The sequence below is a fragment of the Pristis pectinata genome, chromosome 4 (assembly GCF_009764475.1).
Source record: "Pristis pectinata isolate sPriPec2 chromosome 4, sPriPec2.1.pri, whole genome shotgun sequence".
NCBI classification, from domain to species: domain Eukaryota; kingdom Metazoa; phylum Chordata; class Chondrichthyes; order Rhinopristiformes; family Pristidae; genus Pristis; species Pristis pectinata.
In genome coordinates, this window is record NC_067408.1 from 88,596,380 (window position 1) to 88,611,271 (window position 14,892).

The 14,892-nt window shown below is 41.0% G+C and overlaps 1 protein-coding gene across 1 annotated transcript in view; it reads right to left on the bottom strand.

Annotated features, from left to right (window-relative positions):
• The window catches only part of mao (monoamine oxidase), a 134,336-nt gene that overhangs the window by 77,348 nt on the left and 42,096 nt on the right, over nt 1–14,892 (bottom strand). Inside the window, exons 2-3 of the mRNA XM_052014013.1 lie at nt 13,293–13,387; nt 10,265–10,402 (exon numbers count right to left, since the gene is read on the bottom strand). Of these exons, the coding sequence (XP_051869973.1) occupies nt 10,265–10,402; nt 13,293–13,387 (233 nt within the window). The remainder of the gene's footprint in view (nt 1–10,264; nt 10,403–13,292; nt 13,388–14,892) is intronic.

Below are 14,892 nucleotides of genomic sequence, written 5' to 3' on the forward strand. Positions count from 1 at the left end.
TAGCTGAATGTTTAATTTCTCAGAGATGGGGAAGATAAGGATTCTGATTTCTGTTTGCCAGTTGCCTGTTCTCAGTGATTGCTTTAGTTCAGTGTGATGAAAGTGACTTCATTTGTTTGTCTAGCTGCAATTAAGCAGAAATAATTTTAAATCAAAATGTTCAGTTATTAACAAAAGACAGCTTTATGCATTTCAAGAAACAAACTATTTAATAGAATCCATGCTTCAAGGATCTCTTTTCATGCTGTGGAGCTAGTTATAGCGGCAACACAATGCTGAATTACTGATCTCAGCTATATTATCTTTAGGAAACAAAGGGTGGGCAATGCGTAGCTGAGGTCAAGCTGCGTGGCAGAAGCCTCAGGATGTCTGGGGATAGTGCTTAACAGGAGGAGGTTCAAGAAGCAGAAAAGAGAAAACATCTTTTTCCCCCTGAATAATTGAAGCATGTTTCAATCATTGATAATAGGTACCAAAAACTTAACAAATGGTATTTGAAGGAAGCACTGCAAGCTGATTCAAAAAAGCCAAGTTTGTGTCTTATTAAATTCCAGAAGAGCATCATCCACAACAGTTCTCCTGTCACACTGGCAGCACCCATCGACCTTCTGCACTTGTACGCACTGTTGGGGATGCTGACACTCCTAGAACCTGCTCCTGTGGCTTAATGTCCACCATTTTATCCATCCACTACAGAATTTCAGCCTAGTCTGTTAGTTATATGACTAGTTGCCTCTCTATTACATGATGCTTCTGTTGTTTTGCAGCCATGTAGCTTCACCAGATCGAGACCTCAATTTTTCTTGGCATGATCCTTTGTTTCCTTCTCTGCACTCGGGTCAGTTTTCTAACTTGGAAGTATTCTGATTCGAGGTTATCTAACTTGAACATTAACTCTTTCTCTCTCTCCTCAGATGCTGCCTGAACTGCAGTGTCTATTATTTTGTTTCATAGTGCCAGCATCCATAGTATTTTGCTTTTGTAAAAATGACTGAGCAACTCCGGCAACCACAATTACAGACTGTGGTGCTAAAATATTCTGTGCTTGTGGATGAGCCACAGCACCTCCCAGATGCCCAATTTTAATTTACTTGATCTGTTCTCAAGTTGGTGGTACCATCTAACATGAAGGCAGAAACCCTCAATGCAAGGAATGTATGGACTAGTCCCTTCTACCAGCTGCCATCTGTCACAAACCAAGTGTGCAAGATTCAGCCAGCTCAGGTACAAGTGGTACTATCAGGTCACTCTTGGTGGAGAGTATATTCATTGCCTTGCCTTCCCTCAGTGCTGAGAGAGGGGGAAGTAGGGATTAATTGGTATGAATCTTCCGAGCCTATGGCTGTGCTGAGTCTGGTGCCAATCAGGAAGATTCTGGTTTACTACTGCTGTGCTTCATCTGCAGCGTACCTGTCCTGCCAGTGGTTCAAGGCACACCCAGAGATGCTGATGAAGCAGTCGATGCTATTGAAGGTCATCCTCTCAGAATCATACGTTTGTCGAGGTGTTCCTTGATTAGTCTGCAGGATAAGTCTCCCAATATTGGCATCATTTCCTGGGGGTTAATGAGGAGGGTTTTACAGGGTTAATTGATCAGGCATGGAGTCAGAGTCATACAGCATGGAAACAGGCCCTTCGGCCCAATTCGGCCATGCTGACTGTGTTGCCCAGTGAGCTAGTCCCATCTGCCCGCATTGGCCCATAGCCCTCTAAACCTCTCCTATCTGTGTATTTATCTAGATGGCCTCAACCACTATTTCTGGCAGCTCATTCCAAATACGCACCACCCTTTACATGAAGAAGCTGCCCCTGATATCCCTTTTAAATCTCTCGCCTCTGGTCTTAAACCTATACCCTCTTGTTTTTAGCACCCCCTCCCTGGGAAAAAGTTGATGTGCTTTCACCCTGTCTATGCCCCTCATGATCTTATGTACCTCTATGAGGTCACCCCTCAATCTCCTACGTTCCAGGGAATAGTCTACGCAATCTCTCCTTGTAGCTCAGGCCCCTAAGTCCAGGCAACATCCTGGTAAATCTTTTCCACACCCTTTCTAGTTTAATAATATCTTTCCTTTGATAAGGTGACCAAAACTATACACAATACTCCCAAGTGTGGCCTCACCAACATCTTATATAACTGCAACATAACTTCCGAACTCCTATACTCAGTGCCCTGACTGATGAAGGCCAGCATGCCAAACACCTTCTTCACCACCCTATATGTCTAAAACACTGCTTTCAGCTAACTATACACTTGCACTCCGAGGTCCTTCTCTTCCATAACACTCCCCAGGGCCCTACCATTCACTGCACATGTCCTACCCTGGTTTGATCTCCCAAAATGCAATACCTCACATTTATCTGGATTGAAAGCCACTTGCCAATCCTTAGACCACAAACCTAGTTGAACCTGCAATTTTTCATAACCTTTTACACTGTCCATAACACCAGCTATTTTAGTACCATCCGCAAACTTACTAACTACGATTCACATCCAAATCGTTTAAAAAATTGCAAAGGTCCCAGCACACCGCGAGACACAGGCTTCCAGTCTGATAAACAACCCTCAACCATCACCCTTTGCTTCCTACCACTGAGCCAATTATCAAATCCGCTATCTCCCCCGGATCCAATGTGATCTAACCTTCCAGACCAGCCTGCCATGAGGAACCTTGTCAAAGGCCTTGGTAGAATCCATATAGACAACATCCACTGCCCCACCCTCGTCCACCCTCTTAGTTGCATCCTCAAAGAACTGCAAGAGATTTGTCAGACACAACTTCCCATGCACAAAGCCATGCTGACTATTCTGAATCAGATCCCGTCCCTCAGAATCCCCTCCAGCAATTTACCCACCACTGATGTCAGACACTGTCCTGGAGCTTCCTGGCTTGTTTTTGTTACCCTTTTGAGACAATGGTACCACATTAGCCACTCTGTGGTCCTCCAGAAGCTCACCTGGGGCCAGAGATGAAGTCTCTGCAGGGGTCTCTGCAATTTAGATATCTAGATATCTTTTATTCGTCACATGTACATCACAACACACAGTGAAATACATCTTTTGCGTAGAATGTTCTGGGGGCAGCCCGCAAGTGTCGCCACTCTTCCGGCGTCAACGTAGCACGCCCACAACTTCCTAACCCGTACGTCTTTTGGAACGTGGGAGGAAACTGGAGCACCTGGAAGAAACCCACACAGACACGAGGAGAACGTACAAACTCCTTACAGGCAGCAGCCAAAATCAAACCCGGGTCTCTGGCGCTGTAAAGCGTTACACTAACCGCTACACTACCATGCCTGCCCTAGCTTCCCTAGCTACCCACAAGGTCCGACAATGCACTAGGTCAGGCCTGCCTGGGGACTTATCCACCTTAAAGCACTTTAAGGCCTCCAATACCTCCTCCCGGCTAATTCATGTGGTCCAAGACAACACCACCATTTCCTTAGCTTCCATTGTTTTCTCCACAGTAAAAACTGAAGAGAAATATTCATTAAAAATCTCACCCAATTCCTTTGTTTCCACACCCAGACAACCATGCTGTCTTTAAGGGGACCTATTCTTTCCCTAGCCACCCTTTTACTTTTAATATACCTACAGAATCTTTTGGGATTTTGCCTTGCCTTGCCTGCCAAATCCTTCTCATATCCTCTGTTTGCCTCCTAACTTCTCTCTTAAGTGCACTCCTACGCTTCTTATAGTCATCAAGAGATTCACTAGTTCCCAATTACTTATGCACAGTGTAGAGTGGATGGGCAGAAACTGCAAGCCATATTGTAAAAGTAATCCCTGCATTGTTGCACTTATGTTGATAACTTCCAAATTATTAGACTTCTTCCTCAACTTTTCCCGAGATCCACATATAGGTGAAACCACACTCACCCTTTCTGTCAATTCTACCCCTGCTGTTCTGCACAACATGGTGGGCTGAAGGGCCTGTATTGTGCTATGTTCTGATATCTCTTCTTTGCACGTAACCAGAATGAGCTTTAGATACATTTTTCTGAGTTCTACTTAAAATGGAATTCACTATGTCAGATTTTATCTTCATTGACTTCCAAACCAGATTTCACAATTTTAACAGAACCTGTTCATCATCTCCCCCCTACTATTTTACACAAAATGTGTTCAATATCTGGAATATACTATCCTGAGAATTACTCAAGGCTGATAATATCGGTCATTTAACAGGGAGTTGCACAGGTGTTCAGTGAAAAAAATAGATTTATGGATAGTGAACTACGTATTCCAGTTCTGAATGCAAGGAAACAGTCCTTTAAACATTGCTGTGTTACTAAGAAACTTAGGCTTGAGCATACAGGAGCACTTTGACAAACAAACTGCCTATTACTTAAATAACAAGAGAAAATGTTAGCTCTCTCTGATCAGCATGAGAGGAGTGTGGGAGCTATTAAAAATGAAATAGCATGGCTTCTTGCCAAATCCCCCTTCTAACAAACTTGGTTTTGGTGGCTGATGCTCTAGCACAGGCCTACTTTCACTGCTGGTCAGAGTTTTGATCTTTGTTCCAAATCTTTTCTACCTTAGTTCATTTTGGTGTACTTTTTAAAATAATTGTATTAAATGAATTTGATATGGTAATCAAAGATTCCAAGGCAAAACGCAGCAGCCTAGAGCTTAGATTGTGAGGGCTGTTTATCTCAGCACAGTGCAGTTGAAAATGTGCTTGCCATGGAGTGAAATACATTAATTATCCATTGCACATCACTCCAGAAAATCAGCAGAGCACTCTCTGATGCAAATCGTGCTTACACATCAGATGAGGTTTCTGCATCAGATGTGTTTCAAATTGAATGATTTCCCCGACAATGATTCTTTTAAAGAAGTTCAGGAGATATTTAGCACGTTCTCCCAGAAGCGACCATCACTGGGCCTTCCTGGGGAGAACAATTGGATTTGGATTTCACTAAGAGCTATAATTACCTTCTAACCTTTAGGACGTCAACCTCCCACCATGGTATTGACCCCACCCAAACTCACTTCTAGAAATCTCCATCTCCCCAAACAGCCCAGGCCTTAGCACCACTGCCTTCACCCTTCCATTGGGCAAGGCCCTGAATTCCTGCATCAACCTGATCTGAGATCCCACAATAGCCCTGACCCAGTGATCCTGACACAGATCCTAGTCTCTAACCTGCAGAATTTTTCTTTACATGAGTAAGGATATTGAGTACAAAGGCATGGAAGTTATAATGGATTTTTATACAGCTCTGGTTACACCATAACTAGAGTTCTGGTCAACAAATGTTAAGAAGGCTGTGATGATGCTCAGCATTTTGGACAGAAAATTTACTAGAACAAATCTAGGGATGAGGAATTTTAGGAGAAGCTGAGGTTTTCCTTGGAACCAGACAGATTGAGGGGATATTTAATAGAGATATGCAAGGTTATGATATGTTTAAATAAGGTAGAAACAGAAAAGCTGTCCTTATTAGCTGGTGGTACAAGGACCAGGAATATAAGATCTCAGAGGATGGCATGGCATAATAGTGCAGCCTATCTCAAAGTGCCAGAGACATGGGTTCAAGCCTGACCTCGGGAGCTGTCTGTGTGGAGTTTGTACATTCTCCCTGTTGCTATGTGGGGTTTCCTCTGAATGCTCCAATTTCCTTTCACATCCCAAAGACATGCAGGTTGGTAGGTTAATTGGCCACTGTACATTCCCCCAGGGCGTAGGCGAGTGATAGAATCTGGGGAGAGTGGAAGAGAATGTGGGGAGAATAAAAATAGGATTAATGTAGGTTTAGTATAAAACTTAGAGTTGATAGTTGGTGCGAACTCCAAGGGCTGAAGGGCCTATTTCTGTGCTGTTTCTCTCCAGATCTCTATGACTTAAAAGTTTTAGGAAAGAGACAAGGAGAAGAATGATTTTTTAAAAAAAATACAGCATGAGTAATAATGACCTGGAACTTGTTGCTTTGAAGGTACTGAAAGAGGAGATGATTAACGATTTCAATAGGAAATTGAACAGGAACATGAGGGAATTAGATTTGCTGGATAATGGAAAAGAGCAGGAGAATGGGAATGATGGAATTGCACTTCAGAGTGTATGAATGGATTTGAATCTTCTGTACCTTTTGAGCATATTGGCCTTCAGGATGTGGATGTTAAGAGGTTTGAAAATAGCAATGCCATTTGAAGCCAAATGTAGACGTTCCTTTGTTGGAGACGATCATTCCCGAGCACTTACAGCATTTGTGTTACTTATCAGCCCAAACCCAAGTACTGCCTGGGGTAACATGGGCTACCATTTTCCAGGGGCTTCAGATGGAGTTGAATACTGTGCAATTATCATCAAATATCCTCACTTCTGACTTAGAATGCAAGCAAGGTCATTGATAAGGAAGTCAAAGACTGATAGGACACATAAATAGCGGGGACTTTAGGAGCACTGATGTACAGGGAGACCTTCAAGTCCAAGTTCATATCTCCCTGAAAGTGGAGACACAGGTGGATAGAGTAGTGAAAAAGGCATTCAGTATGTTGGCCTTCGTAGGCCAGGGCATTGAGTATAAGAGTTGGGATGCCATGTTGCAGTTGTACAAAATATTGATTGCACCGCACTTAAGAGTTCTGGTTGCCATAGTACAAGGAGGATGTGGTAATAATAGAGAGTGCGCAGAAGAGGTTAATCAGGATGTTGCCCAGAATAGAATGCTTTGCTTATAAGGAGAAGTTGGATAGGCCATAACATAGGATGCTGAGGATTGACTTTATAGAGGTTTATAAAATTAAGAGAGGCATAGATAGGATAAATAGTGAGAATCTTTTTCTTCCTCCCAAGGCAGGGGGAAAGATTAAGACTAGATGGAAGATTAGACTAGAGGAAAGACCAAGACTAGAGAGCACAGGTTGAAGGTGAGAGGGGAGAAATTTAAAAGAAAATCTGAGGGGGAAGATTTTCACACAGAGGGTAGTGATTATATACAATGAACTGCTGGGGTTGTGGTGGAGGCAGATACAGCGTTTAAAAGGCATTTGGACAAGTACTTGGATGGGAAAGCTGTAGAGGGATATGGAACTAATGCAGAGAAATGGGATTAGCGTCAACAGACATCACAGTTGGCATGGATAAGGTGGGCTGAAAGAGCTCATTTCTGTGCTGTACAATTCTATGAGCCTATAAAACAACTAAAGGTGGTTGTGCCAAGGACACAGCCTTGAGCATGTCCTGGAGAAGAGATGACTGATTTCTTATCACCACAAACATCTTCCTTTGAGTTAGGTAGTGGAGAGTTTATACCCAGATCCTTTGGTCTCCTTGTTATCAGAGGCAGTCACTCTCACCTCACTTCACCTCTAGAATTTGGCTCATTTGTCCAGGTTTGAATTTAAGCTCTTCTGAGATTTTAAGCCAATTAGTCCCAGTGAAACACCACCTGAGTAATCTGTTTGAACAAGTTATACGTTTCATCACCAGTGGTGCTGGGAGACTTGCTGGTTTTTTTTGGTTATATAAAAGTAAACATTCTGGATGTAAATATATGTGGCATGATCAATACATTACAGATGACATGAAAATTGGTGGTGTTGATGATGAGGGGGATCGACTTCATCTACTTAACAATATTGACGAGTTGGTAAGATGGGCAGAGAAATGGCAAACAGAACTTAACAATGTGAAGAGATGTATTTTGGGAGGACTAATAAAGGCTAACCTAGAAATTGTAGGCCATGAGGAAATATTGAAGAACAGAAGAACCTTGGTCCCTGAAGGCAGCAGCATAGGAAGATAATGTGGTGAAGACAGCAAACAAAATACTAGCCGGGGCAAAGGATGTAAGAGAAGGGAGGTTATACTATGTATATGATGTACAATACTAGTTTGGCCACTGCTAGAGTACTGTGTAGTTCTGTTTGCGACACAGCAGGAAGTATGTTGTTGGACTGGAGAGGATGCAGAGGAAATTCATGATGACGTTGCTCAAGGCTGGAGCTTCAGCTGTGAGGAGAGACTGGATAGGCTGAATTTACTTTCCTTGGAGCAGAAGAGATGGGGGGCGGGGTGGGGGATGCGGAAGGAGACATGATTCAGGTGTATAAAATTATGAGGAACATTCTTCTCTTAGTAAGGGCATCTATAACAAGAGGGTGTAGGATTAAAGAAAGGGGTAGGAGATTTAGAGGGGATTTGAGGAAGAATTAGTTTGCTTAAAATTTGGAAAGCACTGCCTGAGAGGGTGATGGAAGGAGGAACTCCCACATTTAAAAAGCATTTAGATGAGCAATGAAGGCTCTAGGCCAAGTGCTGAAAAGTGAGATTAGTGTAGATTGGTATTTGATGGTCAGCAAGATCATGGTGGGACAAGGAACCGGTTTCATTACTGATGATTGAGGGTAGACCTATGTTGGACAAACAGACAGGATATACTGGGCAATTGTTTACATTTTTGCATGTATGCCAGTATTACAACTAAACTGGAGCAGTGCGACTAGAGGAACAGCCAGCTCTGCAGCATATTCCAGTGTGTGGCTGAATGTTGTAAGATCCCTGGTTTTTAACTGAAGGCCAGGCATTGAGCAATAATCTGAAATTTTATTCATTTGCAATTGCTTTTCCAATGGCAGTCAATTTACAACTAGCTTGATGTACCTATTTAAAGATATGGCCTTAAAGGAGTTGGCAAGGTTAACAGCTACACACTGCATTATTGCCTTGGGTATTCAGTTGATCAATAAAGATTAACAAGCAAAACTTCAGGACAGCTTTCTATCCTCAGTATTCAAACCATCGAGACTCTGCAGACAATATCCCTGACCTTGTGCTGCACAGCAATCATTGCCCTTAATAAAATGTGTAATCCCTCAATATATAATTAACCATAAAACCTTTGATTTGATTTTACCCAGATGGTTATCTAGCACTTTTGGAAAGAATTAAGTGATGCAGCAGAGTAAAATATAAACCTGCACTTCAACACAATGAGCTCTTGATCAAAAGGAACATACAGTTAGAAAGTTCTACACAACTGAAGCAAGGTAAAGGAACTGAGTAAATAGTAACAGCTGGTGAAAACAAAACAGCTGCCAAACTTGCAGTATAGATATAAGGACTCAAAACCAAAAAATAATTGTCCTAAGGTTGAAATAAATTCCCCTTGGAGTTTTTGGTGGCAGTGGTGGGGGAGATTAAAAATGAAAGACCTGAGAATACTATCACAACTTGGCACATGCCAGCTGCTGGGGTTTTGGGATAAGCAACATTCTGCCACAGAGAAGCAGACAGCCTTAAACAAATTTAAATTGGGCTCCTGTTGTAGTGCCCTCTGCCAAACCAGGAGTAAATTTGTAATAAGTCTATTTCATATCTTACCGAGAAAAATAATCCTTTTAACGTGTTAAGTTATCCAACATCAACAGCTCTCAGTAAAAGGGTTAATATGTAATATATAATGCTGGCACAAAGACTAAATCAGTAATCAAAAAGCAATAAAAACTACAAAGGCTATAAATCTGAATTAGAAGTAGAAAATGCTGGAGATACTTAGCAGGTCCAGCAGCATCAGTGGGGAAAGAAACAGAATTAACATTTTAGATCAATGAACTGATCAAAACTAGAAAAGTGAGAAGAGTGCATTAAGTTGCAGAGACAGGAATGAGTAAAAAGAACAAAGAGAAAGTCTGTGGTTCAACAGAGACCAAGATTGTCCAGGTGACACAAATAATGAGGTACAATTTAATGGAGGCTGGGTTTGCTTGTTAATTAAAGCTGATCTGTCTGGAGGAGTGCAACAGAGGAAGACAAATGAGGACAGTAGAGGGGAAAAGATGCTGGAATTGTGAGGTGCAGACATAGCAATTAATGACAATCTGAAATAAAAGAGAATACTAGAAATACTCAGCAAGTCAGGAAGCATCTGTGGATGACTTTACATCAGAATTAGCTAATTCAGATACAAACAGGAAAAGGCTGCTTATCTGAAATTGTTGAATTCAGTGTAGAGTCCTGATGGCTGCAGTCTGCCTGGAGAGAAAATGAGGTGCTGTTCCCCAAGCTCATGTTTGGCTTTATCAGAATAGTGCAGGCCAAAAGTAGAGGTCTGGGGTCACGTAGCCCATTGTGATTTACCTTCCTAAAGTTCTGTGACTATACCTTTAAAGTAACTTTTTCCAGATCATTTTCTACAACATTACTCCAAAAAAAAACTCTCAAAGGCTGGCCTCTGCATTTCAATCATCCTCTCCTCCCAAAATAACTTGAACTGATCAAATGCTTGCTGACAGTTCAGTATAACAAACTCTTACCTTCACGTAGTGAACTAACTGCTCAACCTCATTAACTTTATAGGTTTCCAGACCCATTTCTTTTGACAGACGTAGGATTCGATTTTGAGTTGGACCCACATAAGCTCCGCCCAGGTCCACATATTTTACATTTTTATTCTGGTGAGACATAAGAGTAAAACAATTAGAATTTGGCTTAAGAGACAATCAACATTTTCATGAGCATTCCACTACTCTAAAGTCTTAAATCATTGATGGAATTTGTAAACATTGCAGGGAGTTAAGAGCTGTGCGGGGATTCACTGTCACCTTGTGACAATTTGCATGCCTATGAAGAGAACACACACAGCAGCACCAAATTTGGTGAAAATTATACTTGTGTCTAAATTCTGAGAGAAACAAATCCAAATGATTCACTTAATTACTGCTTTTATTTAGGATTCATCCATTATTGTCAATATTTGCACAGCAATGTCTCAATGCCATGGGAGTGCCAGAGAAAATACTAAAAATAACATGGTAGCACATTTTTGAAAGATCTGCTGCACCAAATTACTAAATACCCCATATCTCAGTTTAAAAGATATAGTAACACATAGTGAGTCACTCTGTTCAAAATGAAAACTGGCAGGCATGAGATGATTTCCAAAAATATCGAGACAACCAATTCAAATATTTGCCCATATTTTAAGGACACGTTTGCATTCCTTATATAACTGCCAACATTTCCCCAGATAATTCTGAGCAACTGTGGGATTTCCAATGCAAACGCAGCCCCCCCACCCCACCCCAAAGTTGTGGTAAGTGATTCACTGCTAATTCTCTGGCCAATACCAGATTTTAGAATGCATAGGAGAGCATTGATGGAGCTGGGGAACTGCATGAACATTTTGTTAGTGCAGGGAAACCCTACTGGTGACAACAATGCTGCCAGAGGAAGTGGTTGAGGCGGGTACAATAGTATCATTTAAGAAGCACTTGGATAGGTGCATCAAGGGGAGGGGCCTGGAGGGATATGGGCCGAACGCGGGAAATTGGGACTAGCCAGGCAGACAATGTGGTCAGCATGGACTCATTGGGCCGAAGGGCCTGTATCCATGCTGTATTGCTCTATGATTCTAAGAGTAATTTACTGTTGCTCTGATGGAATTGCGAAGAGGGTCGTAACAATCTGCAAGAGGATAAGCTGGGGGGTGGGGGGGAAAACGGGTGAGCAGGTTATGCAGATAGCAAGCGTATGATGAGAGAATAATTTTATAGACAATACTTAACAGGGCACTTGAAACTTTAATTCAGTTGGTACAAAACATGTCATAACAAAACTAATATCCCTGTCCTATTAGATAAGTAAGACCCGCTTTCTGTAATTGATCCAACAGGCTTGGCAGTACAAATATGAACAACTAGCCCAATGAAAGATTTCCTTAAACATAAATGGCACAGGCTTGTTCCTAAAACAATTAACTGCTGCAGGAATGCAGGGACATGCAATAGGAACGTGACCACAGATGGTCAGTGGTGGAAATGTGACTACTAATAACAGGATGATTGAGTACAAATAACCTTTGGTTGAATCCGAATTTGATTGACTGGTTGAATCAATGGGATGTTTTGTTATGATCACATACTGACCAGGGACAGAGGTCTCATCTCAGTTTAGTCAAACAGTAATAAGTAAATGTTTGTAGGTTGGTCATAAAAATGCTCATCCATGATGTGCAACCTTAGAGCAGAATAATACAGGTGATATGTAATTATGCTTGGTGTATAATAATCACTATACAAGTTGTGATTTTATGTCATCCTGGACCAGAGTACCTGGGTAACTTCTTTAAAAATGTTCAAATAACCCAAAGAAACTTGTCTTGGCTGATTATTGCAGCATAGAAAGAGGTGACTGAACTCCCATAACACAAGATGTATGTCATGCAAGGGAGATAGTAGTGGAGATAAGAAAGTGTTTATCTTAGATAACCTAGGAGGATCAAGTTAAAGTAGATTGTGATTTTGCTAGAAAAAAGTAAAAGTCAGCTGGCAGGTTCCTGTGGTGAGGGTGGGGCAGAAATTAACCCATAAAAGCAGGTATGTTTGTCTTGAATGTAGAGTTACATTTAAAAAATTAAAATTCAAACTTTAACTGCCCTTTGTTTATCCCTTCCAGTTTTAACAGGCTGGTGTGTTCTCAGCCTCCTGAGCAGGCTGTGCACTCAGAACTGGGTTGTAGAGACCATAGAGCAGATTGATTGAAATTGGTTACAAAGTTCAAGATCAAGTGGTCTCTGCTGCAGGTGAACCAACCAATCGAAAAGTTTATTCAATGTCGCAAGGATAAGATATCTTTATTGGTCACGTGCATTGAAACACACAGTGAAATACATCTTTTTGCATAGAGCATTCTGGGGCAGCCCGCAAGTGTCGCCACTCTCCCGGCGCCAACATAGCATGTCCACAACTTCCTAACCTGGACGTCTTTGGAAAGTGGGAGCAAACCCCCACAGAGAACATACAAACTCCTTACAGACAGCGGTGGGAATTGAACCCGGGTCGCTGGCGCTGTAATTGCATTAGCTAACCGCTACTCTACCTGTTACTGGACTAAATATGTTAATCATTTAAAAAATAAAACCAGTTTTGATTACATGTGTAAGATGATAAACTGCTTATACCTCACTATTGTAAAAGAGATAGAGACTAAAACACTTTTGTAAAACAAATAGGTAGCAGTGGGGTGGTTCTACTTGCATAGACATACTGTACTTTTTGTAACGAGTTCATATTGTGATCCTGCTGGATAGGCGACTTGTAGTCTGCCTACTTTACGATAATGGAACAATCAGTCTGTAACTCCAGGACTGAACACATATATAGGTTAAATGTTCCACACTGCAAATACATCACGACCTCTGATTTGTAATAAACTATGCTTTATTGCTTAAATTACGCCATTAATTACATTAATGAATTTTCTTCAGTAGAAAATAAACTTAAAAGTTCAAACCAAGATTGTGGCCTTGTTCTAGGGAATCTTTATGCAGACTTTCATACTCACTCTGGATGTGAAAGTCCGTCCTCCAACCCTGTCTCGGGCCTCCAGTACCACCACCTTCTGCCCAGATTCTATCAGCAATTTGGCTGCTGAAAGACCTAAGGGATAAAAAAAAGAGAAAAACTTCAGACTGAAACTAAAAACAAGTTTTGTAAGAAATGTTGAACCATAGAAACAAGCAGTAATAGTTAATTGAAATAAAAGCATATAAAGTCTATCAGAATTCCTCACTTCAATTTGAATCTATTGATAGATATTTATTTATTAGTCACATGTACATAGAAACACACAGTGAAATGCTTCTTTTCATATTACTGAGAATGTGCTGGGGCAGCCCGCAAGTGTCGTCACTCTTCCAGTGCCAACATAGCATGCCCACAGCTCCTAACCTATACATCTTTGGAACGTGGGAGGAAACCAGAGCACCCTGAGAAAACCCACGCAGAAACGGGCAGGGCAGAACAGACAAAAACAGACAGCGGCGGGAATTGAACCCAGGTCACTGGCGCTGTAATAGTGTTACACTAACCACTACACTACCATGCCGCCCTACTTTGCCAGTACTGTTGATAGGTAGACTCAAGTATAACTGACGACTGGAGAAATTAGCCCTGCCATCACCCAAACATGGATCAGAAGTTTAAAAAAAGCAACATCTGAATTTTATCAATGGTGACAACTTTAAGATAACCAACAATGTTGACTTATCAAGAAAATACAATCATACTGTGTTAAAAATTCACTTTATGGGTTATGGCATCAGATGAATGGTTCCCACATTTCAGGGTCCCCATTGTGTGGTGGCAGATGCATTGCGACACTGTTTAAAACACCAGCCACCAGGAGGCATTTCTTTCTAAGACAGAAAAGATGTGAGAGAAGAGGCACCCTGGACTTCGCACCCACGTTCTGTTAAAACTGGCATATTTAGAAACCTTGGGAGATTTCAGATAAATCCAAGATATGTACACTATTGAAGAAAAGGAAATGAAGTGAAAAAGAGAGGAAAAGAAAAATTCTGTACCATCACCATTATCCCACACTTAATGTCATATTTCAGATATGAATTGGATAATTCTGTTAGATTAAAAGGAAGATGTGAAAATTTTCCTTTAATAAAATTAAAATTAGGATAGATTCTACTGTCTATTATTTATTATATTTTCCCTTAATTTGCAATTGCTTTAAGGGTTTGACTTCTTTCAACAAAAGATTACAAGACACTTTAATTTCCTCCATATGGATTTCAATTAGCAAATCACAAATTCACAGATATACAAGGCAAAAGATCTTTAAAAATCTATATCCTTCGCTTACTATGTAATGGTTATTAAACACTCCTTTTCCATGATCTCTGGTTTGTCACCGTCCTTTCTCCATTAAGAAAGAAAGATCTCCCCATAAGGCCTGTATTCTTCTCCCAAACAGACAACTTATTGCATGGATATGTTGGCTGGTTGTGATTTCTTTTTGGATTTAGTTTAATATTCAAGGTAATGAAGTTAATAATTTGTTTAAGCCAATTTCAAGTTATATAAAGTTAATAGTTTGTGCATAGTAAACTTTAATTAATGGCTTGGATTTTTCTGAGATCTGTATTCCC